Source organism: Eutrema salsugineum, unplaced genomic scaffold (genome assembly GCF_000478725.1).
Source record: "Eutrema salsugineum unplaced genomic scaffold, Eutsalg1_0 scaffold_1, whole genome shotgun sequence".
Taxonomy (NCBI): Eukaryota; Viridiplantae; Streptophyta; class Magnoliopsida; order Brassicales; family Brassicaceae; genus Eutrema; species Eutrema salsugineum.
In genome coordinates, this window is record NW_006256909.1 from 20,196,775 (window position 1) to 20,222,244 (window position 25,470).

The following is a 25,470-nucleotide window of genomic DNA, read 5'->3' on the forward strand; positions in this document are numbered from 1 at the left end:
ATAATAAGATAATAATTTTTTTTGAAACCTTTATATAAATACATGGTCCCAATAAAAACATAAATTAATAATTATATAAATTTATGCAAATATATGTAAATTTACTATTTTAAAATATGACCAACGTATTCTTTTTTAGTTAAAGTTGAAATCTCATTGGTTCTCATCTCTCTAATTATCATATCAGTAGCTCTTATTGCTGTTTTACTATATACAATCAAAATTTATGATGATTTTTTGATGTGATAATTGATTTTCTTACATGTAAATATTTTAAATGTATTGTAGTGTTATCTTCAATTTTATCATCAATAATACTGATAGTAGCCATAGGTTTTTGATAAATTTTAAACTTATGAACATGTATATTTTTTATATGGACAATCCAATATGGTGAAAAACTATTTTATTGTGATAGTTATAATTTTTAATCATAATTTAAATTATGAAATTTGTTAAAATTTTAAACTATAATATTATTCCAAATAAATTTGTAGAAAATTATATGCGGAAAACAACTTTTCTCTATAACTTAATAATTATTAATTTATAGATAAATTAATATCACGATAAATTAATAAAATATCATGGTCCCAACATTATTAATTTATAGAGGTTTAACTGTAGTTTTCTTAACGTTGTTATTTGTTGATATTCAATTAGTGATTTTTTATATAGGTGAGGTTAGTGTTTCGAATGCATTCAATACGACTCTCATCTTGATAGATCCAGTTACAACATACGCAACTAGATTTCGATCAGAGTATGTCCCTTTTAATATTTTTAATATATATTGGGTTAATTGTACAAAACATCTAGCATAATTTTCACAATTGTTAATTTGTTTGTTCTAGGTTGCCAAATGATAGGTATATACTTACACCAGTCGAAGAGGAAGCTTATAAGGATTCTGATGAGGTTTTGATGGAGGATTTTTTTTGTGATAATATCTATAGGAGAACGTTAGATGGTGTTCACAATGCCAGCATGGTATATCTTTTTGTTTTATCTTCTTTTTTTGTTGTAACTTTTTTTATTTAATTTATTAATTTGTTATGTTTCTGATATATTCGGGATGTAATTGTGATTTGTAGGTTGGCAAGTACGTGACATTGGTTAGTGTGACTTCGATAGGCAATAGTAATAGTTGGTATTACATTGCATGCAAAACTTGCAATAGAAAGGTTTATCCGATTCCACAGAAGACCAGTGATACTTGCCCTCCTTTGTGGAAATGTGTGAATTGTTTGAAAAATGTTTCAGATGTCACTGCTTGGTAAACATTCTTATGTTTTTATATAGTAAGAATAACGTATTAGATTTATATTGATGATATTTTTAGAGTATTGTATAATGAGAACTGATTTCTTTTGTTGTTTGTAGCTTTTTTCTTATGTTGAATGTCACCGATGGCGATGGTGGTTTGGCAGTCTTTCTTCTTTTTGATCAATATGCTCAAAGGTTACTTAAGAAGACAGCTGAAGAAGTTTACGAAGAGTTAGATGGGGTATGGTTTATATAGTTTTGTACTTTTATTAACGTGTATTTGTAGTATTTTAATTTAAAATTTTTTTTTTTAATGGCGAAGGATGATTCATCTGCTCTCCCTACTACTTTAAGAGAGTTATCTGGCAAGGAGTTTCTTTTCAGACTATCAGTGTCCGATGATAATATCAACAAGATTAAAACTTCATTTGTTATTGAGAAGTTTACGACATAAGATCATTTATTTGAAATCTTCCGTGATCAAGTCTATTCACGGGTATGAGTTTTGATATATTAATTAATGAGATTTTCAGTCTATACTTTATTTGTCTGAGATAATATTCCTGTTTGTAGGCACCAATTTCTTTGTCAAGTTCTATAGAAGAATCTGAAAGTTCTCCTATCTCGCCACCTACTCCAGGCTCAAAAAGGACGAATGCTGATATCAGTGGAGGTTCTAATTCATCATCTAGACCAACGAGGAAAGGAAAAAAAACATAATGTTGATCGTATAACGTCGTTATATGATTCATTGGGTCTTGATTTTGTATTTTTATGTTTCTTTATTAAGAATTTATTACTTATATTATTTATTTATTTTTATTTTTCGTTGGTGTTATAAATTTGATTTAAATAAAACTTGAGATATTTTTGATTGGCGTTGTATCGTCATGATTTGAATTGGGTTTGGTTCCATCGATGATATACGTGATAATTTTATATATGAGAAAAATAAATTAACAATAGATCAAAATAATTTTTTTAATTAATTATGTTATATGTAATGATAAATTGATGACATAATCATCAATATATACAGTCAAACTTTCTATACGCTTATCATATATATAAGTTTTTTCATTTGTAGTTTACTTTTAAGATTCCATTTAATACAATCGTTTTATATGTTTGTTATTCAGAGAATTCATAATGTTGGAAAATTATCTTCAATATATCTGTATTTCTGCGTGTCTACGATTCTGTATTTTGTCGATAGTTTTAATTGGTTAAGCAGAAGAATTTTGTGGCATGCACTAGCTTGATGTGATGATTGTATACTGCAGAAACTATTATATTTTTGATTATTTTTCACTTGGTATGCTCGCGTATCTCGCTTGCGTGTATGCTTAGTACACCATATGCAATTAGATTTTATTCTCTCATATTGCATGCTGCTAATGTCTCGAAAAAATATATTAACGGATGAAAAGACGTCTTTCACAGACAATTGTTGTCATTTAAAATAAAACCTAGAAATAAATTAATCTTTATTTTAATAATACATATTCGATGTTGTATGTTTCCATAAATTTATTGGGTTGAAAAAGGAAATAACTGTCTAAAATGTAACGCGTATATATATATGTGTTCTCTTTACTTCTTTTTTTTTACTTTTCCTTTTGTGTTCTTGACAGAGAAAAAAAAATGTCTGATGTTGTTGATATCTCTAGGTTAGATTATTACACCACCGGCGGTGAAGTTCGTGTGCAAGTTGTTCGACTCTGGAAGAATGTAAATTTCTTTGGTGATACAATTGAGATGATTCTCGCTGACGATCAGGTATTTTATCATATAGTTGTTATTTCTTTATATATTTCAGAGGATTGTTTTTAAAAGCAACTTTTCTTTTGGATTTTTACACTTGATCTTATGCGAAATCGATCTTAGGGTCATCGTATCGCCGCAACTGTCATGCCCGATGAAATTCCTCTGCATGGACCTATACTTTAAACAAGGTTACTGGTTTAGGGTTCGTTGATTCGTTGTTAAGAAGGCCATTGGTTTGATTTGCATAACCGTAAACAGGCATCGGTTTATTTTCGGATCTCATACGGCGTGATTCCTATCTCTCCAGTAACCCATAATCTACACTTGCGTCTCAATTGCACACGCTTTCTTGATATCCGTGACTCGCGGATTAGATTTTGGGTTTTTAATTGGTAATATTGGTAATCATCTGTTAGTTTTGTGACAATTTTAGTATAATATATCGTTTTGTTAATATCACTTTTTTTGTATCCGATATAGATGTAATGGGAACCGTGTTGAAGATGGGTGATCTCCGTGAGATCAACAGCGATGCTTATGAGGATAATGCAATATATGTTCGATTCGAACTTCTTGATGCAGGGTAAGATCTATGAGTTTATATTCATATGTCGTTTGTTTATGCAAAAAAAAAAAAAACAATGTATCGTTTTGGTTTTATGACATCTAAACTGGAAGAACCTTTTTTGTTCTATTTTAATCAATTAGGAGAGACTGTGTATTGCCATGTATCGCCCGTGGGAATTTGGCTAAGAATCTGCATAGTGTTTATCAGCGTAATCAAAGTGAATCAATGGTGTTTGTGCTGAGGTTTTGGAAGATGACTAATGGTCAAGGAAGGTTTTTATTCCTTTTTTTAGGATTTTAGAATAGCTAATCTTGCATTCTTCTAATTCTGATTCGTAAAATTAATGATAGGTGTTGATAAGGATTCGGTTGTCCTCTGCTCTTACCCTCGTTGCTCTGATTTCTTGTGTAATCATGTTGATGACGAGATTGACGATTTCAGGGCTAAGTAAGTATTAAATTTATTTTTTCTTTATTGACATATTTTGTTAGTTGATTTTCTATATATTGATCTAACATATCGATTTTTTTTGTAGGCGATACCGCCTTAACTAATGCACCATCTATGGAATGTCAATTCCTTATCTTTCTTTTTAATGTTTGTAAAAATATGATATTATGATACTTATTAAGTGATATCGGTTGTTGTTTTATTTCTGTTTGACTCTATGCATACTGCATTATGTCTTATTGATATTATGAATGTTATGAATGATTATGTCTTATTTATATTATGAATGTTATGAATGATTATGTCTTATTTATATTATGAATGTTATGAATAATATCGTTACATTGTCTTTAGTGTTTAGAATAGATATGTATATCAATGGTTTTGTAGTGTTTTCGTCTTTTTTGGTGATGTATGGTGATTTGAAAAGTTGATTTGTGAACTATAGTCTACTCTAAGTATTCATTGCATTTTTGAAAAAATATCTGACAACTTCTGATAGATTTGAATTGATGGATATCTATAGTTTTTGATATATGTATATCTATAATATTTGGTAAATGTATATCTCCAATATACAATAAACTTATCGAAAACATAAATTTAAAATACTAACTAATATTATGATTTTGTGTAATATATATATATATATATATATATATATATATATTTATATGTTATATATGATAAACTAAAATTTGTTATTTAATGACTGGTGCACTGACCGTGACAGTTATTCTTATTTCGAAAAAAAATTATTTGGTTTTCATATACTGTATTTCCTCAATTTAGTCCTTTATTTTTCTGGTATATTGTTTATTCTGGTGTGTATATATTCAATAAATTGTAAAAAATTTGAACATAAAAGAGCTTCCCCAAAATATAATTTTTTTAGAGAACCTTTTCTAAAAAACGTTTATGGTTTTGTTGGTATTATGACAGCCTAGATAGAATATTTTTGGTCAGTCTTTCATTGATATACGTATAGTCTGATAATACAAAATATTAATATTAATAATTTATTAATAATTTAGTATATTAATATCTGTTAATCGAGTATTGTAAACTACTTATTATTATTATATTTTCGGTAATGATTATCTCTTTACAGAATATATGTCTTATGGGAATCGTTTATCGTTTACATGCGGTTTAGGCATTAATATTATCTATATAATCAAAAATGTTAAAATTGAATATTTATATAATTAAAAATGTTTAAAGTACTAAAACCCTAAATTTGTAACATTATATATATATATATATATGTGTATATGTATTCATGTCCATTAGGTTAATTCATCGTCCTAGGTCTATTGTTTCGTTGCGTCTTTTCTAATGGAGTTTCCAGATTTTTTATTCTTATTTCGTTTAATTTGTAGCCTATTTTTAGTCATCACACAATTCTCAAATCTTTATTTGTTATTCTTCACATTGAGAAACTGAGATGACGACTTTTTCTTAGTATATGAGAGTTTCTTTCTTATTTTTTGTTGATTTCTAATAGACAAAGATTTTCATGGAAGAGGCAAAGTGGAGATTCTACCTTTTCATTTACCTCCCTCAAAGAACGTTTTCTCATCTGACGTAGATTTACCAGTTTCAGAAACAAAAACTAAGTTTTCAGCTTGGATGGTGTGTAACCAGGACTCTCCTAATGCCCGAGAGCTCTTATACTCTGAAATACCAAAAGACTTCGTTTGGGATCGTATACGAAAACTTTGGAAGCCACATATTCGTTCTACGCTAAGTAGGTTTATGGTTGATCGTTGTAGCGTTGATGATGGTGAGCTTTACTACCTGCGTCTTTTGTTGGGTGTCGTGAGAGGACCACGTTCTTATGAAGATATCAGGACTGTTGAAGGTGTTGTTTATCCTACATTCAAAGATGCATGCAAAGAATTGTCTTTGATTTGATGAAATTCGTCAAGCTTTTTTTTTCATAAGAAGTTTGTGTTTTAAGCACTGATCCATTTATATCGTGGAATAGTTTATTGTTTTTTTTTTAGTTGTAACTTTCTGAAATTATTAATATGAATCATATTTATTATATGACTAAGCTAACGAGTTTTATTTATCATATGAACAATATAAGCTAATAAGTTAAGAAAAGGAAACAATGTATATATAAATTGTTTAATATGATAAAATAAACTAAAGAATATGTTAAACCGTTGACAACTCTTTGATGCTTTACAAATATATATTCTCATATTTAATACTTTTACACATTACCAAACGTTTTTTTTTGGTATTATAATCGAGAAAAGAAAAAATATAATGCATCACCTTACGATCGATCTTAATAGAAAATATTGAGAATTGGAAAATATGGAGTTTTATAGGATGTATCAAAAACTGTTCGGCAAATGGAAAAAAAATCTTATTTTAGAAAATATTTAGGATTAGCACAGATTCTGAATCATTAGTCTATAAATATTTTCGGTTATACGGAAATATAAAAAAAAAATCTTAGTTAGTTAACATAAATATATATTATATAATATAATGATATATATGTATATATATTTATATATATATATACTTTGATAAACAATTTTTGTGTACTTCTGTTATCAAAAATCAGAATAAAGCGCAAAGCTAGGTCTGATGATGCTGACTTCCTGGTTTATTCATCTGTATCCAAAAAAGTGAGTTATGGTCGATGTCACGTGTTTATTGTTATGGAAAAATATCTAAAATTGTAATTATTTAATTAACGTAGATTGGAGTGCAAGAAACGAAAGATATGCCCCAACCAAAGCTGGGGATAGTTACCAAACTGGTCGAGGATTTGGTCAATTCTACGTTGATGAGAGAGATTTATCATTGGAAGGTTGTCGTGCTGCGAGGAAGAGAAGAAAGATTATTATGAGAGATAAGAAAGCCTTAAAACAAGATATTGGTTTGATTTATAATTTGTTCTGAATTATATATTTTGTTTTATCAAATTAATTATCAACAAATTAATAGTTGTATTAAACTTTTATTATCTATGATCTTCTGTGTAGATTCCTTGCTTGATTCTTACAATGGTGCCGAGTTTGCTTGCTTTATAGCTACTGATTCTGATTCTGAAAGAGAAAACGGTGAAGATAGCGAGTCAGAAGAACAACTGGCCGATATTGTCGTGCCACAAAAAGAGAATACCGATGTTTTTCCTGTTAATAAAAAAAGTTCTACGTCGAGGAAAGGAAAAAGGGCAACCAATAATGATGTTGTTACCGCAGATGAACCACTTGTTCGGACCGACATAGTCTCAATTGTAAAACCGGGATTAGATGTTAAGGGTATTATTTAAGATTTATTAATTAACGTTTTATATTGGTTTTTGTAATTTAATTCTTAAATTTTTTATTATTACATAATAAAATCTTTTTTTTTAGGTTATTATGATGACGGTGATCCTATTTATATATGTGAGTTTTGCAAAGCTTATATGTGGTATGGAGAAAGGTTGGCAAAAAGGGCTACACGAGCTAAACCCAAGTTTTCAACATGCTGCATGCAAGGCAAAGTTGTTCTCCCTTGATTAGGGCTCCACCACAATCTCTATTATCGTATTTATACAATGTTGGTGATGAAAGGTCTCATTTTCGTTACCATATCCGTGCATATAACATGATGTTTTCTTTTACTTCGCTTGGAGGAAAAGTTAACAACTCAATCAACGATGGAAAAGGGCCATATGTTTTCCAGCTATGTGGTGAGAACTATCACTCAATAGGTGATATGATACCGGCTCCTGGTGCAAATCCAGCATTCCTGCAGCTTTACATACATGACACCGCAAATGAAACATCCAACAGAATATCTGCATATGGGTAAGAAAAATTATGTTTGTTTTTTTTACTGCTGTTTTTTGGTTTTTAAGATATAAAAATTTCTAACGAATTGTTATTTTGATTTGTTTGTTTTTGGTGATAAAGGACGGTTGGTTCCACTTCAGCATTAAGAGAATCGGTTGTTCAAACACTTTAAAAAATGTTGGATAGACATAATCGTCATGTCAAAGCTTTCAGGACGGTACGAGATAAGTTTGGAAGTCTTGGGGATACCAGTGGTTTACGGTTAAAACTAGAATATGATAGAACATCAGATGGACGTACTACTAATTTTCCAACTGCAAAAGAAGTTGCTGCGTTGGTACCTAATGATTTCGATGTTGGAATCGAAACACGAGATATAGTTATTGAAAGTAGGTCCGGAAGATTGAAGAGAATCAGTGAATTGCATCCTGCTTATTTGCCTTTACAATATCCATTGTTGTTTCCATATGGTGAAGATGGATTTAGACTCGGTATAGATATTGGATATGTAGATAAGAAGGGGAGGAAACGTTTGAAGATTACTATGAGAGAGTTCTTTGCATTTAGGGTTCAAGAGAGGTTTGGAGAATCTTCAACAATTGTAATGTCCAGAAGATTGTACCAGCAGTTTTTGGTTGACGCGTTCACGATGATCGAGACGAATAGACTTCGCTTCATATCAATGAATCAACAGAAACTTTGATCCGAGACTTTCGATAATATAAAGGATGCCGCTGATAAAGGAAATTCTGATCTTTCTGAGAAAGGTAGAAGCAGAAGAAAGACCAGACATATGCGCTCGAATATTCAAAATGAAACTTGATGATCTCATGTACGAGCTAACTAAAAAAAATGTCTTGGGAGTTGTAAATGCTGGTACGCTCTATTTAAATGTAAATCTATATTGATTATATTTGCATATGATTTTTGATAACTAATTTATTTTTATGTTTTTACGTTTTTTATGACAGCAATATATACAATAGAGTTCTAGAAGAGAGGACTTCCTCATGCTCATATCGTTTTTTTTTTGAGGCCCGAAGACAAACTACCAACTGGTGATGATATCGACAAGTTTATATGTGCTGAGATTCCTGATAAGGAAACTGATCCTCATCTATATGAAATTATTGGTGATGTGATGATGCACGGACCATGTGGTGCTTTGGATAGGGATAGTGTTTGTCTGGCTGATGGTAGATGTACCAAATTTTTTCCAAAGGCATTTAGTCCTGTTACTAAAGTTGATGATGTTGGATACCCGATATACAAGAGACGTGAAGACAAGAGATTTGTAACGAGGAAAGGATTCAATTGTGACAATGGTTATGTGGTTCTGTATAACAGAGAACTTTCTATTCGATATCGAGCTCATATTAATATGGAATGGTGTATACAATCGCATTCTGTCAAGTATCTTTTTAAATATATTCATAAATGAGCTGATTATGTTCGCGCAATAATAGGCAAAGATGACGAAGATGATGAAGTTAAGAAGCATTTCAACTGTAGGTATGTTTCTTGCAATTTTCATTATTTATCTTATCAATGAAGTCTTCAAGACCATCATTGATATTTACTGTATGTTATGTTTAGGTATATATCACCTGGCGAGTCTATATGGAGGATCGAGGGTTACGATACACATAGTCGTACAGTTTCTGTGACAAAACTCCCGTTTCATCTGCCGAATCAGCAATTAATTATATACAATGAAGATGATCCTGCTGAAGAAGTGGTTGAACGTGTTACCGTTGGTATGTCCAAATTCATGGCTTAGATGGAATGTAATAAAGAGTATGAAGAAGGTAGGTCTCTAACTTACGTAGAGTTTCCACATAAATTTGTTTTTGATACAAAGTTAAGGAAATGGAAACCAAGGAAGAAAGGGAAAACTATTGGTAGGATCACCTATGTTCCTATGTCTGTAGGAGAGGCTTATTATTTGAGGCTCTTGCTCAATATAGTTATAGGTCCAACGTGTTTCGAAGATATAAAAACAGTTAAAGGGCATCATTATGATATATTTAAAGAAGTTTGCTTTGTCCTTGGATTACTCGATGACGACAAAGAATACATTGAGGCTATAAAAGATGCAAGTTTATGGGTTAGTGCAATAACTATGCGTAGGTTGTTTGTAATTATGCTGACTACAAGAAGTGGTTCGATGCCTTCGAGAGTTTGGGATGCTACTTGGGATATTTTATCCGAAGACGTGTTATATACCAAAGAAAAATTCAAAAAAAAACCAGGTCAGTTTTTTAATCAATACTAAAATAATTATTTGTTTAACTATTTCACGTGATATGCTATATATTCATATTTATGTTTGGGTTACTGATTTGCAGATCTTAGGCTGTCTACTGATCAGGTTAAAAACTTTTGCTTAGCTGAGATAGAGATGCTTCTGCGTACTGCTGGAAGTTCTCTTACAGATTTTTCATGTATGCCGTATCCAGATGATTTGGATATGACTATACGCGGTAATCCTCTTATTCTTGATGAAAGAAGTTATGATCGAGATTATTTGCGAGTTAGACATGATGAGTTGTTTGCCACGATAACTGATGAACAACGACTTATCTATGATGAGATTCTAGAAACTGTTTATTCAGGCTCTGGCGGAAGGTTTTTTGTTTATGGTTCTGGTGGTACCGGAAAAACGTATCTGTGGAGCTAATTAGGAGCCGCGTTACGTTCAAAAGGTGATATTGTTCTGAATGTTGCATCAAGTGGAATTACTGCTTTGTTATTGCAAGGATGTCGAACGGCCCATTCGAGATTTGCAATTCCAATTGTTGTTAATCGTTTTACGACGTGTGCAATCAAATCTCAATCAAACCTTGCAGAACTGATTGATGCATCTAAACTGATAATATGGGATGAAGCATTAATGATGAGTAGGGATAGTTACGAGACATTGGATAGAACCTTGAGAGATATATTAAAATGTGACAAGCCTTTTGGTGGTAACGTTATCGTTTTTGGTGGAGATTTCAGGCAAATTTTGCCTGTTATTCCAAACGCAGGCAAAACAGAGATTCTTATGGCTACTTTAAATTCATCTCCCCTTTGGTTTGGATGTAAAGTGTTGAGGCTTACACGTAACATGCGACTAATCCCTGGAGACAACAGTCGTGAGATGTGTGAGCTAGCATCTTTTACAAGGTGGATTATTGATATTGGAGAAGAAAAAATAAATCCGAGTGATAACAGGGAAAGCGAGATCGATATTCCGAGTGAAGTATTGATTAATGATTGTGAGAATCCGATTAAAGCTATTGTTGATGAAGTTTATGGACAGGATTTTCACACCAAGACTGATCCTAAGTTCTTTCAGGATAGGGCTATTTTGAGTCCAAGGAATGATGATGTTGGGCTTATAAATGATTACATGTTATCACAATTAAAAGGTATACTTAAATAGTTAATTTTTAAAATGTTTTATTATTTTTGTCTTTATTAAGGTTTTAGATATTTTTTATTTGTAATGCTGATTATCGTTTTGCATATAACAGGTGAGGAACGAACCTATCTAAGTTGTGATAGTATTGATCCCTCTGATAGAGAAATTGATACGGATGATGCATCTGAAATTCCCTCTCAGAGTGTTCGCTCAGACCGCAAAAACGATCCGGGTAATATGATATATACAGAAGAGTTTCTAAACAGTGTCAAAATTTCTGGTTTACCCAACCATTGTTTGCGTTTAAGAGCCGGTACTCCTGTTATGTTGCTGAGGAATATTAATCCTAGGAATGGTTTGTGTAATGAAACTAGGTTACTTATTACTCAGATGGCCAATTATGTCCTAAAGGCTATAATAATAACTGGTGACAAAATAGGAGAGAAAGTTCTTATTCCTAGGATATTTTTATCTCCGACAGAGACTAAATTTCCTTTCAGAATGAGGCGCAAACAGTTTCCAATTACCCTTGCTTTTGCGATGACGATAAACAAGAGTCAGGGTCAGACACTTGCTAAAGTTGGATTGTATCTGCCTAAACCAGTCTTTACACATGGTCAACTGTATGTTGCTGTTTCGCGGGTAACATCCAAATCAGGACTAAAAATCTTAATCACGGACAAAGACAAAAAGCCTCAAACGAAGACATTAAATGTTGTATACAAGGATGTCTTTGATAATATTTAGTCGGTTTGTTGTTTTTGTGGCATTGCTTTTCTCTGTTCTATTGTTGTTTTAAAACTCGATCAGTATTTATTTGATTCTTGCTTAACAAAAAGAAAAATTTATCATCTATAAGTTATATTTTAAGGTTGGATTAGATAGATACAAAAATAATTCACTATTTATTTACTGATTCACTTTTTATTTAATGAATTTATTGATTTTATATATATCATAATAATCATATAATAATATCATCAAATAATATATCATCAAATATCATAAAGGAGAGAAGTCAAAAATATTACATAAATATGGCAATTCAAAGTTTTTTTAAGTGCTAACCATAAAATAAAATATAGTAGCAAGAAAATTTCAAAGAAAATATAGTTCACCATCAACTATATTCTCAACTTTCTCTTCCTCTTCCCATTCTTCACCTTCTTCTCTGACTACAAGACGAAACATATAAAAATAACGGTTATATCAAGTAATTTCCTAAAAGTTCTCTATAATTTAATGAAATATTTAACTGATTACCCATTCCGCTGTATCCATATGCCTGATCTCTCTCTCAACGAATCCACAATTTATGCATGTTAAACCTATTTCGAGATCTAGCCACAGTTCATGTTTCCCTTTTTTACAGCGCGATTTTGGAGATTCATCAGTTGATATCTCATTATCAGTCTACAGAGAGATATTACAAACAAAAACAATGGTTATACAGTATAAAATCATGGATCTCTAATCGAAAATATATTATTAATTAAATATGAATGAAAGTATAACTTACTTCTTTGATAGTCGGTGTGACTTATTCAGTTGGTTTGCTTTGCGATTCCATTTCTTCCCAAATCATATTTAGTTCGATCTCCCAATCAGATGGCATAGGTGGTGACTTAGGTTCATCCTCACCGAAACGCATTCTCAATGGTGCTGGTGTGATTATGAGAAGTCCATTTTCATCGTATTTCTTTTGTTCTTTGTTCTCCATTTTTTTTTGTTTGTTTGTTTGGTTTGCTAATAAAGAATGGTAAAAGCAGAGACGTTTTGAAGACCTTTGGGTTTGTAATATATTCAGTTTTCTCAAGTTTCAATGTTTTTGGGGAAAATACTATTTAGTGTTTACACAACGACTTTGAGTCTTTGACTTTAACTGATATCTCATTATATAATTTAATGCAATCAAAACTACAAACAATACTTTATCGTGATATATATTATAACACAGAAAATCTGAATTACAAAAACAATAGATAAAAAAAATATATATATATTGTAATTTGCTTTCTAAATAAAACTTTATTCTATCATAGATAATCCCACTTCAGTATTTTTGTATAAGTTACAGACCATGTTCATAAAGTAAAAGTTATTCACTATTCTCATAAAGTATGATAGACTTCTACTTATTATTACATTTTCCAAGAAGATATTGATACTTACAAAAATAACAATTTATATTATTTTATGAGAAATATCAAAATAGACTCCTTATTACGTACATAAATTAGTGGTTTAGGATAATTATCCCGTAGAAGTTTTCATTTCAATTGATTTTATTCCTTTTCCTTTTGGGGTTAAATCTTAAGACAAATTAGTTAAGCAAGTTTTGAAATTTAATTTATGACGTAGTGTAAAATTTACATTTAGTTTGGATTGTGATGTGTTTTTGAAGATATTTACAAATATTTAATGAGTAATATTTGGAATATTTATATTTTTCGAATATACTTTTTATGTTGATTTATGCACATATATATATATATATATATATATATATATATATATATATGTGTGTACTTTGTTCACGGTCTTCAAGAAAGATTAACATTGAGTGATGGCAAATTATGATTTTGTTCGAACACTGAGCTCACGGAGATCTGATTGGAAAATTGTGGTAAAAATATTGAAAAAATGGAAGGTGGATTGTTCGTGTAGCAAGAAAAGCTTAAATTTGATCGTTGTCGACGAACAGGTATTTTAATTATGTTTCGTGATATTTATATATATATATATATATATACATGTATTATTATTATTCTGATTACGATATTTTGATTTGTTTGTATATTGATGTAGGGTTCTAGAATACATATTCGGGCAAATAACCAAATGATGGACTATTTCGATCAGAATTGTATAGAAGAACAATGGATCATGTTATCTGGATTTCTTTTGAATCCTTATAATTGGAGAACTGTCGTAAATATTACGAAACATGATTATGTTATTACTTTAACGAAAAATACTATCATTTTACCGGTTCTACCGGTAACAAACAATCATTCCATAATTTTATCTCTTTCTTATCAATTTATGAGTACCCAAGTGAGCATTATTATTTGATGGGTGAGTTTGATTTTAATTTCGAAATATAAAAGAAAATTAATTGTTTTAATTCATCGTTTTGATTTAGTTTAATTGTAAACTCAGATCTGATAGGATTTGTCGAAGATGCTAGGTGCTTTACTATGACGTATCTAGATGGTACGACGAGGGCATCAATTCGGTTTCGTATCATAGACGATGAGTAAGTCAATTTACCTATATTTTCTATATTTAATTAGTTCTTAATAAATTTGTTTGTCAAAACATAGGGATGTAATGCTTGAGTGTATTGCGCATGGTGCGTTAGCATCTGAGATAAATGAAAAGTGTGTGAACTCTAAAGGATCTTTTGCTATTTGTGTTTTAACGGATTGGTGCGTCATAATTAATGGGGGTATGTGTTCTGATGCTACGATTTTTTTGTTTTATAATTAATGTTTTATAAACTAAAATGAATTAAATTATGTACGTTTTTAGATAACGTGATTATCCAAGATCATGAAGAACATGGTTTATCCCGTTTTGACGTTGTTCCAGAAATCAATCAAGTATCCATTTTAAAATCCAAGTAAGTAGTTTTATTGATAATATTTATATTTGAATTAAAGGAACAACAATATTTCAGGATAATAAATAAGTAGGTTGATTGATACCTTTAAAATCAATATTTCAGGATTTGGAACAAGATCAATTAAGGATTTGGAACAGGTTGAATTATTTGGATGCAGCTGCTATCTTATTGCCCTAATCTACTAAATTGATTAGTAATTAATAATGTTTTCAATATCACTCATACTATTAATGTGTTATCTTAATATTTTCTAATTTTATTACGTATAATAATTCTTTCATCTAATTAAAGGGTTTTAAAATTCAGAATAATGAGAAAAAAGTCAAACAGAAGTGTCAAACAAAATAAAGGAAAACATATAATGAAATTGATAGATTCAATGGCTAGGAAAAATATGTGAGTGATCAAAAAAGTAGCCATCTTCAATGTTGTTAAAATCATCTGTGTAGTCAAGCCTGCAAGAACAAGATAAATAATGAGTCGAATATTCAACAATTTTGTTTAGGAAATTTACAAAATGATAACGGTGAACAATGCTTACATAAAATGAGAATTTTCGACTTCAGGAATTGGAGGATCGAACAATATTTCAGAGAATTCTCGACCGAACAAACACATATTTCATCTGTACAATATGGAAAATTATATTAGCTACAATTGATATAAATTGATATATGGTTGGTCGATAGAATGAGAAATAACCTCCATATCGACACATCTCCCAAAATCTCAATACACAGAAAACGATTTTGCGACGAGGAGTGTTTTTCCATAAGGATTCAAAGTGTTCAGCATCTCTTCCCCACGCTATGCAATTGATGTCGACACCCCTAAAAACCAGAATTAATATATCATTTTCCTTAATGTCGAGAATATGATAGTAAATATTTATATATGTATTAGTCTTTGTATCAATGGATTCTACTCGAAATCTCTAATTGTAAATTTTAGAACACTTAAGTTGATTCTCTGATTTCCGATCCAAAATTGGTCTTGACGTTCCAATTGACAAACTTTGATAATACCTCCGATCAAATCAACTAGCATAAAACAATATATTCATATAGTTAAGTAGAGTATTAATTAATCTAATTGAGTATAGTAAAATACTAAGAAAACATACCAACGTCTATGTTTTCCATCAGAGATTCGTCAAGGACTCTTCTAAAATTAGAAAATGAATACAACTGGTCATCTGATTTAGGTGATGTCTTCTCAACATGAGTATCCTCATCGATACAGATATGGAGACCATTGACTATAATCCTCGAAGTTCCTGTGTGTGAAGTAATTTTGAAGTTACCAATGAAGTATCAATCTTTATCACACATCATGCCTTCATAACGGTCTACTAAACGATTCGGAATCGATGCACGTATTCGATCACCCAAAATTTTAAGTTAAAAAATAATGATGGTATTGATAATATATTAAGATTCAGACATTATGTTATTTTTGAAGTTATACTTACATGTTCGTCTGCAAATATAAACGATCGCTAAATACCGTGAACACCTGGACTTTTCTCGACACTCTTGATAATTTGAACACAGATAGAACATCGATCAGATGCTATACCTAAATCAGAAATCATCGTGCAAGGAGACATTTTTTTCAAAAATAGATGCAATTATTCTCAACAATGAATAAAAATAAACGTAGTTAGATTATGAGTAACAAATGGGTACTACTTTAAAGTGAAAACCACCGCTACGACAACCAATAGTAGTTTTTGCAATGTTTTGAAAAATAACGGTCATGTTTACCACCGCTAATTTAGTTGAATATATATGTCATGTTTTGTTATAATACAATAATTATGAAAATTAATAATAGAAAGCCTATAAAAATTCAATACAGTCATAAATAAAACATCACCATCAAGAGTCTCTATTTATGTTAAACTTCTATTAAGGTTTAATATATATCGAGAAATTTTCAAATATATATGATGAATTATATATCATTCAATTTTTAGGAGTTATCTTAGAATTTCTTTTAAATTTGCAGAAACATTCTCTCGTTCAATGTGTATATATAAGTACATAAATTATGCATAATCTCAGATATAAAATTATATTATACAACTTCTTAAATATATAAAGCCCGCGCTTAGTCACCTAGTTTTATAGAATTACGTTATTATTGGATAAAAGCTAATAGATACAATAGTAATAAATTAGGCTAAAAAAATTAAAATATGACAAAAATCTATAATTTTACCAAAATTACTAAAGATAAATTAATCGATATTAATGTTCAATAGTGATAGAAGTTGGTTTACTAAAGCTAACAAAATCTTGATTCATCATGTTTTTTGCAGGTCAATGATAATTATGTGTATACTTTAGGAACTCAACTGGAGAGAAAATATCATATTATAAAGTATTAATATAAATATTTAAAGAAAATTTTGAACACACAGCTATCATATAAAATATAATATTAAATTAATTAGATTATATTTATAACCAGTTTGATTTAAATCTCTTTAAATATACATTGGTTATTTAAAATTTTAACTTAAAATCAAGTTAACTCAATTGGATTTTAAAATGTATCTTACGGTCGAATAAATTTATGTGGAAATATTTCAAATGTGTATACCTCCAAATCATCTGTAGACTTTGGTAAAGACTCTTTTTTTTCCCACAATAATTAAAAATATATATTAAAATGTTGGGGCAAAGTGGATAAGATAACGTCCAATGGCAATCAGATAAATCAAACACATAGATCCCTAAGAGCCACAACATCTCGCACCCAGATCCTCTGTCATGCCACATCAGCAAGCAATCTCAACTCTCCTAGATTGCTTATTTCTTCATCACATACTCTTTTTTTTTTTTGAACAACCTTCATCACATACTCAACCCACTTTAATTTCATAAGAGACAACTAAGGCAAAAAAAATCAATGGCAGCGAGTGCATCTCCAATGGCGAGCCAGCTAAGGAGCAGCTTCTCCAGCGCATCTATTGCGAGGCGCCTCGCCGTTCCGAAGGGCATCTCCGGCGCTCCTTTCGGCGTTTCTCCGACCAAGAGAACCTCTTCTTTAACCGTCCGAGCTGTTCAGGCCGACAAGGTATCGTCTCTGTCCCAAATCTGAGGTTACTCTAGCACACACATACCAATTTATCACTCACGCGGTCTAATATGTTAGGGAATTGGGAAAACAATAGTTCAACTGATATATTGATTATTGTCTTTGTTTGGATAACAAAGCTAGAATAAGTACCACTAATTTTGCAGTGGGTTGACCATTATCTACTTTCATATTTTATTTCTCGGTATAATAAAAACCACAATAAGTATACTTTTAAGGATTCTGTATAACCTTCTATGGTATTTTTTGTTTTTTGTTTTTGGGGGCAAGAACCTTCTATAGTCTTTACACGACTGAAAAGAATAACAAGTATTGATCTTATGACATTTAAAATAAATCGGACATGTATATTTTGGCAGCCAACATTCCAAGTGATTCAACCAATCAACGGCGATCCTTTTATCGGAAGTTTGGAGACTCCAGTGACGTCAAGCCCATTGATCGCATGGTATCTCTCTAACCTCCCGGCTTACCGCACCGCCGTCAACCCTCTTCTGCGTGGTGTCGAAGTGGGCCTGGCCCATGGTTTCCTCTTAGTGGGCCCATTCGTCAAGGCTGGCCCATTAAGGAACACTGCTTACGCCGGCTCCGCCGGTTCTTTAGCTGCCGTTGGACTTGTAGTCATTCTCAGCATGTGCCTGACCATCTACGGAATCTCTTCGTTCAAGGAAGGAGAGCCGTCGATCGCACCGAGTTTGACTTTGACCGGGCGGAAGAAGCAGCCTGACCAGCTTCAGACTGCTGAAGGATGGGCTAAGTTCACTGGAGGATTCTTCTTCGGAGGGATCTCTGGGGTGACTTGGGCTTACTTCCTTCTCTACGTTCTTGACCTTCCTTACTACGTCAAATGAATGTAGATGAAATACAAGCATCCACCTTTAAATACCCTCTTGCATCATTGTTTTTTTACTCTTGTCTTGATCAAGAATCTTGAATCTCAGTATGGTTAATGTATATTACTATGGATCGTTTCTTAAATCTTTCTTCATCTTTATTGACATTAATTTATATTTGCCTTAAATATGCTACTGCTATGGATATAAAAAGTCTCTGTAATAAAAAATGGCAGATCTAGAACAAACTTTCGCTAGTGGAAAAATTAATTATTATATTTTATCAACAATCATTTATTTAAAAAATATTAGTACATATACTCAAAACAAATACAAAGAAAAGCAAAATATTTTTAAGAAGATAAGTGATAGACATATTTTTCAGAGACAATTAGTTGAAAAACAAAATGACAAAGATGTGACATAAAGACTAAATCACTGTTTTTGTCCCTAAATATTTTTAAATTCTTGTATTTAGTCATGTATGGTGAGATTCTTCTTTCACTATTATAAATACACGTATTTACATTTTAATTACAAAGTAGAAAAATAAATATCTATATAGATATATTTTGAATAGCACATTTTGTTAACTTTGCAGGTGAAGATCGGATTATTCGCCTCGGGTGAAGATTCAGTAAAGATCGGGTGAATCAAAGTTAGAGTAATTCGAGTTTGATGAAGATCCGTCAAAGATCATACGAGATCTAACAAAGATCATATGAAAATCCAGCAAAAACCATGATGATGGAGATGCTAACAATGTCATTTTGTGTTGTTATCATGACAGTGTTGGTAAAGCACCATCAAAATCACTTCTATTCTTATATGTTATGTTCACGTAATATGTTAAAACTATGAGAAACGTCTCTTTTGCTGAATTTGGTGAATAACTTATTTTTATTCAGTAATAAAGAGTATTCATTTTGATATATAGGAAGGGAAATTGCATTGGGTCCAAGTTGCATATTTGGAATGTTTTCTAGGTGTCTAGTGATAACTAAGAGTTTTCAGACTCTTAAGGAGGTTATCAATCCCCTTAATCAGTTGTAGAATAAAGGGTTATCAATCCACTAATGTGGTTTAGACACTGATATGAGATAGTTTCTTAATTCAAGCAATATGAGTGATTTGATTGGTAACAAGTGCTTAAACTGAAAACTAAAGAAGACAATGACAAGTGATTAAAGTAAATTAAAGCAAGCAATAACAATAAACAGGTGATGATGATATGAATATAATGAGGGAAAAGTCTTAGACATGATAAATGATTAGGGTGCTTTAATTCTAAACTAGAGAGTTAAATGAACAAACAATAAAGCAAAACCATTTAACATAGACTCTTAGTAAGATAATCCACTTATGAAGGCATTAAAATTCTATGCTAATCCTCTTTCATACCAAATTCCCATTTGAGAAGCATGAATCAACAAGCATTAAGATTCAGTCTAATATGTCATTTAAGCATTGATCTATCACTCTCATGATTAAAAACGCTTAAACCTCTAACAAGCTTGGTTCAGGCATTTCCACAAACACCTTTTGAGTGGTGAAATGCCCATGATCTAGACCAGAGTAATGTGCAAAGATCTAGCCTTGAGAACAGCCTGTTAGAGAATGGATGATGCAAGATCTAACCCCTAAACTCTCTAATCTAACACCTTAGCACCCTAATCTACATATCTAAAACCTTAAAATGGATCTACTCACTAATCATAGTTAACACACTTAATCTTTTGCAAGGAGTGATGTTAAGCATGATTAGAAGGTTTGAATGAGATGGAGAAATGATTTGATGCAAAGAAATACTCTTAAAATTGATTAGAAAATGAGAGATTTCTCTTAACACCAAGGTTTTTACACTAAAGAGGCAAGAGAAGACGAAAATGGAACAAAAGATGTTTAGGGTTTTTTGCCAAAATGGTATACATATTGAACGGGGTCAGCCTGGAACAAACTGGGTACTGAACCGGTTTTCTTGGGTTCTTGGGTCACACCCTCGGCTTGGAGAAGTAAATGGTCGAGGTCTGGACACATTTCTTTTGTAAAAACTACCTCGGCCTACTGTACCGAGGTGTCCAAACCGAGGTCATCTTTGACACTTGGTCAAATTCGATTAAACTTATAAATGCTTAGCCTTTGACACTTAGTCGTTTCAGGGATAATTTCTTCACAAGGGGCACCTAAGCATGGATTAAGGCGAGCTAAATGGTCGAGGTTTGGACCAAAAATTTTGCAAAAAAAGCCTCAGTATAGCCATGCCGAAGTGCCCAAGTCGAGGTGTCCAAAAACACTTAGCAAAAGATGCATTCCCTGAAACCCGAAATGACAGGTGTGTCTTCTGCTTCCTGTATCTTTCAGCTCACAACTCCAAATGACATGAAACCAAGTCCACGTGAAATATCATTCAACTAGTTCCAACATTGGTGAATATCACATTTTCACCCGAGGAGTGGAAGATCTCCCAGACGGCTGATCTCTGAAATGTGATATATTCATAATTTGTCCTGATTAGGACTGCATTTTTTGTCGAAATATTGAGTCTCATGCATACATTTTTTGTTAGAGTTTGTCCTTGGTTCTAGCTTTGTTTAGGATTTGCATTAGGTCCTAGAGTGTCCTGCATTTTTGGAGTGTTCTCAGGTCATTTGGAGACTTTTGGGAGCAACTTGGAGCTGGAATCATGGAGGAACCCTCACCTGTGTACAGCAACTCGGACAAAACCCTCACTTTGATCGCGTGGGACGAAGGACTTGCAATGCGATTCAACCTCCGGTGTCTTCATCAAATATCAAGAGGAATGCATCTAGTTTCCGGAACACTTGAGATCTTCCTATTTAGAGTAGTGAGCTGAAAGTTACGGCGATCGGAAGCAGTGCATGTCTCGGAGCTGATAAAAGACCAAAGCAATGCGCGTCAAAGAACTGGCGGAACAGAGCCTTTGCCGACGTCACCTGAGCTCGAGCCCTTCACCAAAGTTGAATATTTCTGAGTCTTCTGTCCACTGAAGTTAGAATCGCACCATTTGGACCAGTATCTTGGGAGTTACTCTCCCACGAATGTGAAGTGGTCCAAAGAGATCTGAAGCCTGCGAGATGGTCTTGCGACTTGGTTAACTCGCAATGCCTGGAGATTAATGCCTGGTAGTTGAGCTGCATGTTGAGATGTGCGAGTAAGGTGCCACTGGGTAAGGTCTGAGGTTCCCGAGCAAGAAAAATGCTAAGTCCACAACTGTGCGACTTGAGCATGCGAGTTGGCCGAGCTTGGAATTAAACCGCATGAAGACTCGCAATCTACACCGACTTGAGCATGCGACTTGGGACTGATGGAGACCACCCCACACATATATCTGAAGGCCCCTGCTTCATGGTCGTGCGAGTTAAGGAGCAAAGAAGACTTAGCCGCATGAAGGTTCGCAAATCACACCTAGATGGACATGCGGTTGGGACCAAGGGACTTAAGGCTCACAAGACTGCTTCTTCACCTGTGCGACTTGGGCATGCGACTTAGGAGACTCCTGACCAACTCGCACACTCATCACTTTATCCACTAAAGCCGGTTCAGGACACGGTTTGTTCCGGGCTGACCCGGTTCGTTTTTAGAGACATATATATAGTTTTTAGGGTTATATCCCCAAGACTTAAGCTTTATTCCTTTTGTTTTCTTGCCTCTTTTGTGAAAAGACTCCTCTTAAGAAGAGTAATATCGATTTTCAAGAGTTTAATCAAGAGATTTTGAGAGATTTCTGTGTTTAAAGCTGCAAATCTATCATTATCCATCTTCTCCATCTCCATTTCTCATCACTAATCATGCCAATCTTCTCAACTTGCAAAGGTTTAAGAGAGATTAGTATGATTAGTGAGTAGTCACCTTAATGAGGTTCTAGATGTGTAGGTTAGGGTGCTAAAGTGTTAGATTAGGAGTGCTTAGGGCTAGATTCATGGATTCATCTCTCTAAACAGCTGTTCTCTAGGCTAGATCCTTGCACATCACTTGAGATCTAGATTCTGGGAATTTCATGCACCAAAAGTGTTTGATGAAATTCCTGAAAAAGCTGTATTAGAGGCTTAAGCATTTGCTGCATGATGATGTATTGTTATTTGCTTGAATGATCTTTCAGAACTGTTTATTAATGCTCACTGATTCATATTTCACAAATGATGATTTGGTTTGAAAATGGATTAGTGTAGGGGTTAGTACCTTCATGAGAGGATTAATCTAGATTAGAGTTCTTAATCATTTGAATCATGTCTCATCATTGTCATTAGCATTCCTAGTTTAGCACCAAAGCACCCTAGCCAACTATCATGTCTAGAATCTCATGCCTCCATCATTTCATATTCACATCACTTGTCATTTGCCTAGTTCTTGTTTGATCACTTCTTTAGTCATTAATCTTGTTCTAAGTTTTTAGTTGTCATTCATCAATCAAAACCTCACCTGTTTACTTGAATTAAGAAACTGATCACATAGCTTAGTGTCTATCACCACATTCTTGGATTGATAACCTCTTTTGTGCTACTTTGACAAGGGGATTGATAGCCCTAAGACCTAAAAAGTCCTGTCTATCAAAGTGCACCGCCAAAAACAACCGGAGAAGGCTTCTAAACCTGTGTTCATTCCGGAAACGTTATCTACAAGCTCAGAGCTCCAAATCGTGCGATATCAAGCGTTCTGGAAAGTAGACTCGAAGTTCTTGAATCTTGATGAAGGCCCCGGAAACTGAATCGGAGAGGAGGAGCATCGTCATGCATAATCTTTGAAGTACATCGGAACGGTCTGGAATGAAAGCGAGACAGGTATGTCTTCTGAAGGCTATAACGCTCAGCCCACTGATCTTAATCCACTAATTCCAACTGTTCTAGAACCACGACTCAATCCTCTCCAAATTTGACGAAGACCTCGGAAGCTGAATCGGAAGGCAAGGCTCCCCGGACAAGTAAGAAAAATGGCTGAGAATCTGTTCCCGCGGTACACAATGAAAACACCTGATTTTGAGCACTTTTATGGATCACTTTCAATATCTTATGCAGGTTTTTTCACTTATTTTTAAAGGTTTTATAAGTGTTTTCCATGTTTTGGAGTTTTAAAAGGCTTTTCAGGAAACTTGGAGATTTGGAGTGCATTTTGGAGCAAAAGTACATTTTGGATAAATTCAGACCGTCAGAATTTTGGCAACCAACGAAGACCTTCTCACCGTTTGATCATCCCCAAGTTTGGAGACATGATAAAGGAGACAAACAGCTGTCCAACTCCTAGACCTCACGATTTTCGAGTTCTGCTGGAGATTTTCTAACTCCTCTTTTTATCTTTGCTTTCTTTGCTCTCAGGTGCATGAAAACTAGAAGAAATCCTGACAACACTGTACTGCCCTTAGACAAGATTGACAAACACGAAAGAGCACATAGGAAACTCAGACGAGGAACGATCAAGATGGCCAATCCGAATGCCATTCGGGAAGATCTTTTAAACCGTGATCAGGAGGATCACATTGGAGACGATGGCCGTGATTCTATTCATGGTGATGACCTAGATGCTGCCCATGAAGAAGATGGCCAGCCACAACTTGATGAAGAGGGCAACTGAGTCCCTGTGAATGCTGCTCAAGCCGCTGATAACCGAAGGAGACAAGACCAGGTCGATCCTGAAGAAAGAAGGAATGATGAAAACATTGTTCGACCGAATGGTAGAGAAGCAAATCGACCCATACAGCTTGCCAATCCTGCGAGAAGACAGCCTCGGAATACACTCATTGCCGATTTCGATGCACCTCACCAACACTTCCAAAATAGAACCTCAGATTGTCCAGCAAGAGGAGATCATGAGATAAAACCTCAGATTGTCTCTTTAGTGAAGTAGAATCAATTCCATGGAATCTCTACTGATCTTTTTGAAGAAATCTTTGGAATGGTGAGAACAACTCCAGAAACTGTGGACTATGTGAAGTGTAAGCTTTTTCCTTTCTCTCTAAGTGATAAAGCTTTTAGATGGTTAAAATCTATGCCATCTGGTTCTATTACTTCATGGGAAGAATGCAAGTCAGATTTCCTGAACCACTTCTACACCAAGTCAAGATCGAACCAGCTGAGAAACAAGATACAAAGTTTCCAACAAAGCCCAGTAGAATCATTCTATGAAGCCTGAGAGCAATTTAAAGAGTATGAGAGAGACTGCCCTCATCATGGTTTCTCTGGAGCAAACCTGCTAAGCACCTTCTACAGAGGACTTCAGCAGAAGTACCAACTTTCTCTTGACACTGCCAGCAATGGAGATTTCAGTTCAAAAACCATACCACAAGGGAGAGCACTAATCGAAAATCTAGCTGTAGCTAACAGCAACAACAACCCTGAGTATGACAGATCAAAGAAGACTATCATTAGTCATGAAAAAAGGGAGATTTATGAGCAAAAGCATGGTAAGTCAACTTCTTAAGTCTCAAAATAAGAATATACATTCTTGTGATACTGCTGCAGGAAATGAAGAAGATGGAAGATATGAAGATGATGACATGTACCAAGAAGAAGAAATCAATTCCATGGGAGCTCAAGCATACCATAGCCGATTCAGCCCAGCTTTCAACAACAACTTCAGGAATGCTGGTGCCAACTTCAACAATCTCTCATACAAGAATCAAGGAG

The 25,470-nt window shown here is 33.2% G+C and overlaps 3 protein-coding genes and 1 non-coding gene across 4 annotated transcripts; 3 read left to right on the top strand and 1 right to left on the bottom strand.

Moving 5' to 3' along the window:
* The first annotated feature begins 8,035 nt into the window (after nucleotides 1-8,035).
* Nucleotides 8,036-8,563, top strand: LOC112082152. Its single transcript, XM_024149251.1, has one exon. The coding sequence runs from the start codon at nucleotides 8,036-8,038 to the stop codon at nucleotides 8,561-8,563; it is 528 nt and encodes a 175-aa protein (XP_024005019.1).
* A 2,193-nt stretch (nucleotides 8,564-10,756) lies between these two features.
* Nucleotides 10,757-12,013, top strand: LOC112082153 (ATP-dependent DNA helicase PIF1-like). The gene is made up of 2 exons (XM_024149252.1): nucleotides 10,757-11,273; nucleotides 11,379-12,013. Exons 1-2 carry the CDS (start codon nucleotides 10,757-10,759, stop codon nucleotides 12,011-12,013), a joined length of 1,152 nt encoding a protein of 383 aa, XP_024005020.1.
* A 5,762-nt stretch (nucleotides 12,014-17,775) lies between these two features.
* Nucleotides 17,776-19,007, top strand: LOC18030548 (photosystem I reaction center subunit XI, chloroplastic). Its single transcript, XM_006414927.2, has 2 exons — nucleotides 17,776-17,978; nucleotides 18,359-19,007. Exons 1-2 carry the CDS (start codon nucleotides 17,811-17,813, stop codon nucleotides 18,848-18,850), a joined length of 660 nt encoding a protein of 219 aa, XP_006414990.1. The 5' UTR covers nucleotides 17,776-17,810; the 3' UTR covers nucleotides 18,851-19,007.
* A 5,907-nt stretch (nucleotides 19,008-24,914) lies between these two features.
* On the bottom strand, nucleotides 24,915-25,020 carry LOC112082515. Its single transcript, XR_002897189.1, has one exon. It is a non-coding gene; the product is annotated as a small nucleolar RNA R71 (small nucleolar RNA).
* Nucleotides 25,021-25,470: the final 450 nt, after the last annotated feature.

Bases quoted from the DNA above. Each gene is read 5' to 3' on its own strand.
- LOC18030548 (XM_006414927.2), top strand. From the start codon at position 17,811: ATGGCAGCGAGTGCATCTCCAATGGCGAGCCAGCTAAGGAGCAGCTTC. The intron at 17,979-18,358 runs GTATCGTCTCTG...ATATTTTGGCAG, and splicing joins GAGCTGTTCAGGCCGACAAG to CCAACATTCCAAGTGATTCA.
- LOC112082153 (XM_024149252.1), top strand. From the start codon at position 10,757: ATGAGTAGGGATAGTTACGAGACATTGGATAGAACCTTGAGAGATATA. The intron at 11,274-11,378 runs GTATACTTAAAT...TGCATATAACAG, and splicing joins CATGTTATCACAATTAAAAG to GTGAGGAACGAACCTATCTA.
- LOC112082152 (XM_024149251.1), top strand. From the start codon at position 8,036: ATGTTGGATAGACATAATCGTCATGTCAAAGCTTTCAGGACGGTACGA.